The 4,558-nt window shown below is 39.7% G+C and overlaps 1 protein-coding gene across 3 annotated transcripts in view; it reads right to left on the bottom strand.

The window, feature by feature from the left end:
- Window positions 1-4,558, bottom strand: part of LOC109512757 (protein FAM102B) — a 26,843-nt gene that overhangs the window by 13,573 nt on the left and 8,712 nt on the right. For all 3 annotated transcript variants that reach the window (XM_019864742.1, XM_019864743.1, XM_019864744.1), the window contains exons 4-6: window positions 4,007-4,123; window positions 1,361-1,407; window positions 521-615 (exon numbers count right to left, since the gene is read on the bottom strand). In XM_019864742.1, the coding sequence (XP_019720301.1) occupies window positions 521-615; window positions 1,361-1,407; window positions 4,007-4,123 (259 nt within the window). The remainder of the gene's footprint in view (window positions 1-520; window positions 616-1,360; window positions 1,408-4,006; window positions 4,124-4,558) is intronic.

The raw sequence follows: 4,558 nt of genomic DNA, 5'->3' as shown, positions 1-4,558 counted from the left end.
GCTTCTTTCATTCATGTTATGGGTATTTTTATACAAAGGAAAATTTTTTGTGCCTGTTGAAAATTAAAGTTTACTGAGATAGCCATAAAAAAATGTTCCTTTGTTTATCTGACCATATTCGAATGTATTTGTTAGGTTTTCAGTCAATTAAATTTGGTTCAATAAACAATATGTGGTCATTTTTAAAATTTTCAATGAACAAACATTCGATCAGTCCGGCCCTCGGCTTGCAGCAAAATTTTTTATCTGGCCCTCCATCCATTTGACTTTGACACCCCTGCTCTAAAGCTTTGACAAATACCGTATTAAATCAGTGAATACGGTATTTGTCAAAGCTTTAGCATTTAATTTAAATGACATACTTGATTTAAGTGTAATAGGGAAACAGTAAATTGCTACAAATCAAGAGAACGTTCCATAGAAGGGCTAAAATGTTGTTGTTGAAGGTGCATGTAAATAGAGTAACTTGAAAAGTGAGTAGGATGACTAAACAGGGCAATGTGTGAGTCATTTGGCTCACCAGAAGGGGCTTTTTGCGAGTCACCTCCCCTTCTCTCCTCCAGCAGGCTGTCTCCATCACCTTGAATCCCAATCACTGTCGCTGTAGAAGGTGGCCTGATGATGACAGAGCTTTTCACTTCTCAGGAAATGTATCATAATAAAGACATTAATTTGAAAGAAACAACAATTACAGAAAAAGACCTAGGTTAAAAGTGAATATACTGTATGTAGCAGATAAGCATCACAACAAATACATTTGCTGGCAAAAACACACGGACTACTCATTTTCTTCTGGGTCAAAACTTTCCCTCGGGTTGAACCACATTTGTTTGTCTGTGCTGCTAAATTTTTAACCTCACTTAAAGGGAGAAACTAGGCCGTCAAAGAACATCAAGATGAGACTAAATAATAAGTGCATTTATGTGAAATACAGATAGAAAGGCTTGAAATCAAATTACTGGCTATTTTAGTACTAATTCCTATTAAAAGTAGATAAGGGGACCTAAATTATCTGGAAGCTCTCGAAGGGGCCAAGGGCATTCATAGACCTAAGTTACTTTTGGTTTCAAAAAAGCAATTTGTATTAGCTTAGCTAAAGGTCCACTGTGAGTAGAGACATTAACACTCTCCTCTCCCCTTCATTGGTTTGAACGTTGCCAAGGTTAATGTCACAAAATGCTGCCATCTCTTTGTTCAACAGACCTGTTCCTACAGCTCTATAGTGACTGAAATTGGTTCTTTTTTGCCTCAGGTTCGAATAAAATTGTAATTTATGTGAAGTGTTAGAGTTGACAACACAATAATTTGACGGTATAAGCGGAGTTGAGTACATTTGTAATAGAACTTGACATGTACTTACGTTTTAAAACAGGGATCTCCTGACATAAGATGAGTACTGATGATAACCTGTAAACCCCAAAAATATTACATTTATCAGGAGTGACTGCCTTGGATTTATGCTAACATAGAGCAGCATCAGCCCAAGCAAGCTAAAATTGAGTCATTTGGCAAATGATATGAGCATGATAACTACAAATGTACTATTTGCAAAGTATCTATCAAATGATTTGCTCCCAAAGTAGGTCTTGGTGACACATGAAATAAATATGTAGACAGAGTGACAGTTTCAAAACAATATGAGTATGTTTAGATGACACTGCAGTGAATAACAGTTTCAAAACCCCAACATTAGCAATATTCTGGTTGGGCAAGGCCAAGTAAACTACAGGCCATTTTGTATCACGATAATGATGTACCGCGATATATTTTCAGTTGTTTGATAAAGAAATTATACAACACACTATGACTATTTTCCTTTGCTCACTTTATCTTGAAGTGACGTTAAACAGACCTGTATAAAATGAGAAATGCATCCAGGAGTGCTGCTATCTAAATGCACACCAACACTATATTTTTTCATTTGATTTTTACAGGAACAATTTAACATGATGCATGTCACAGACGGGCTTCTTCCTTGTGCGTGCAGTCCGTGCAGTCTGACAGACAGACAAGAGTTGGAGAGCAGTACAGTATTCCCCCCGTCACTGCCAAGACTCGGTTGGAGCACTAAAATGTGCACTCGCGATAAGGCGACAGGTTGAAATTTTAAGTCGTACAATTTGTAATTTTCCTTCACCCAACTCATTAGTAATTTTTATTGTCTGTCAGATTTAATTTTGCACCATACATTTGTTATGTGTGATGACTAGAGCTGTCCGATTGTCCATACTTAAATATAGTGCACTGTTTTGGGGGTCACACTATTTTGAAGGTATCCGAATCTCCAGAGAAAACAAAACAAAATTACCCACAATGCACTTGAGGTCACTCAACATGTTACTATAGACCACAATGTATTGCGAGCAGGAAAACAAAATGATGAAGGTGAATGACAGCGCGAAGTGACCAGCGAGAGATAGTTTGCTCACATGTGGCTCGAACATCAAAGCCATACAGTAATTTTTACACCACGGGAATAATAAATTCATTTTATTTAATTAGAAATATGTAGGGTGGCCCGGTGGTGAGTGGTTAGCGCGTTGACCTCACAGTGCAGAGGTACCCGGTTCGATTCCAGCTCGGCCTTCCTGTGTGGCGTTTGCATGTTGTCCCCGTGCCTGTGCGGGTTTTCTCCGGTTACTCTGGTTTCCACCCACATTCCAATGTGGCAGGCTGAGTGAACACTAAATTGTCCCGAGGTGTGAGTGTGAGTGTGGGTGGTTGTTCGTCTCTATGTGCCCTGCGATTGATTGGCTGGCAAATGGTTCAGGGTGTCCCCCGCTTACTGCCCAAAGACAGCTGGGATAGGCTCCAGCACGCCCCGTGACCCTCGTGAGGACAAAGCGGATCAGAAAATGGATGGATGGATGGATAGCAATATGTACTACAAAGGAAATAAAATAGCGTTAAAAAAATATATTTTTTTAAATTCACAATAAACTGTATGAGATCTTACAGCGCTTGTGCGTCATGACAGGTACAGTGGTCACATGATATGTGCTGAGGAGCACATAGTCAGCTGGCTGTCTGAAATCGCCAAACAGACTGGGGGAACTATGTAGGCTACTATATAGTGCGGGACTACAGTATATAGTGAATATGGGGTTAGAGAATAAGGGTGGACATTGGGACAAAGCCCATGTATTATGATTCACTTCTCTGTGTTATTGTTCAGTCTGCCACCGGGTGGCATACGAATGGTGAGTGAACGTTTTTTGCCACTCAAATCATGCTTCCTGTGTCATTTTTATTACTCACAATTTGCTACAGGTGATAATGCAGGAGGTGTCAAATGACAATTGACTCGATATGAGAAAAGTGACACGGAAGAAATGTATCTATCATTTTCGCAATCTATATCGTCATGTTTGAAATAAAATGAATTATTATTATTATTATTATGTTGCCTCGCTCCAATTGGGTCATATAAATGCTTATCGGAATACCTCAATTGAAAGGAACATTAGTTTGTATTCAGCGCATGTTTTATCCGCAAGGAATCATGGTCTTTTGAGTACAGGAAGTAACCCATCGGAAATATACAAGCAGAGATAAACAAATAAACAAGGTGAAACTCTGACGTACCACACTCTTGGAGCGAGGAGGAAACCAATGACTTTATATAACCCATCGGAAATATACAAGCAGAGATAAACAAACAAGGTGAAACTCTGACGTACCACACTCTAGGAGCGAGGAGGAAACCAATGACTTTATTGCTGTCGTGGTATTGGTGCAAGACATGAATATAATGTCTTTTATTCACAGTAGAAAGTATGAAGCGAAAGTGACATCGCATTGACCGTGCATCAGGTTTTAGATGGTGATATTCCAATTGATCACAATTACCATGTATATGAGAGTAATTCTGAGTAAACGGCTGATTCCGAATGTTTTAGAAACCACCATTTTGACCTTAATCAGAAAACTGACAGCATGTAAACATAATCAATGATCCATTGTCCTGTTGAAGTCCAACAAGACAGCCGCGGAGTACCAACGTTACCTTAAGAATGGAGTTATCCTGCCGAGTATTTTTGGTATCGTAACCCTCAAGCAGACATCTCCGGGTTGTGCTTCCTGAGCCGGCAAACTCTGATAAATTCAGATCTGCAAAACCAAGCTGTAGGAAAAACCATGACAGGTTTATTTTTGTGATAACATTGCTATGAAATAGAGAAGGTCAGAAAAGAGCATAAGACCAAGAACGTTCAGCATGTTAAATAAGTCGATATGCTTTTACTGACCATATGCCATACCACTTGTATGCTTTGTGTTATTTGCGTTCGCATGGTGATGGTTTGGGTACTTGGCACATCATTTTTTTTAAATGTTAAAATGCTGACAAATCGGACTTTGCGGACGGTGTATCGGTCTGTCGTGGTAAAGAAGGAGCTGAGCCAAAGGGCGAAGCTCTCAATTTACCAGTCGATCTACGTTCCGACCCTCATCTATGGTCACGAGCTATGGGTCGTGACCGAAAGAATGAGATCCCGGATACAAGTGGCCGAAATGAGTTTTCTCCACAGGGTGTCCGGGCTCTCCCTTAGAGATAAGG

The sequence above is a fragment of the Hippocampus comes genome, unplaced genomic scaffold (genome assembly GCF_001891065.2).
Source record: "Hippocampus comes isolate QL1 unplaced genomic scaffold, H_comes_QL1_v1.1 scaffold172, whole genome shotgun sequence".
Lineage (NCBI taxonomy): Eukaryota > Metazoa > Chordata > Actinopteri > Syngnathiformes > Syngnathidae > Hippocampus > Hippocampus comes.
This window is presented reverse-complemented; position numbering and strand designations above follow the sequence as displayed.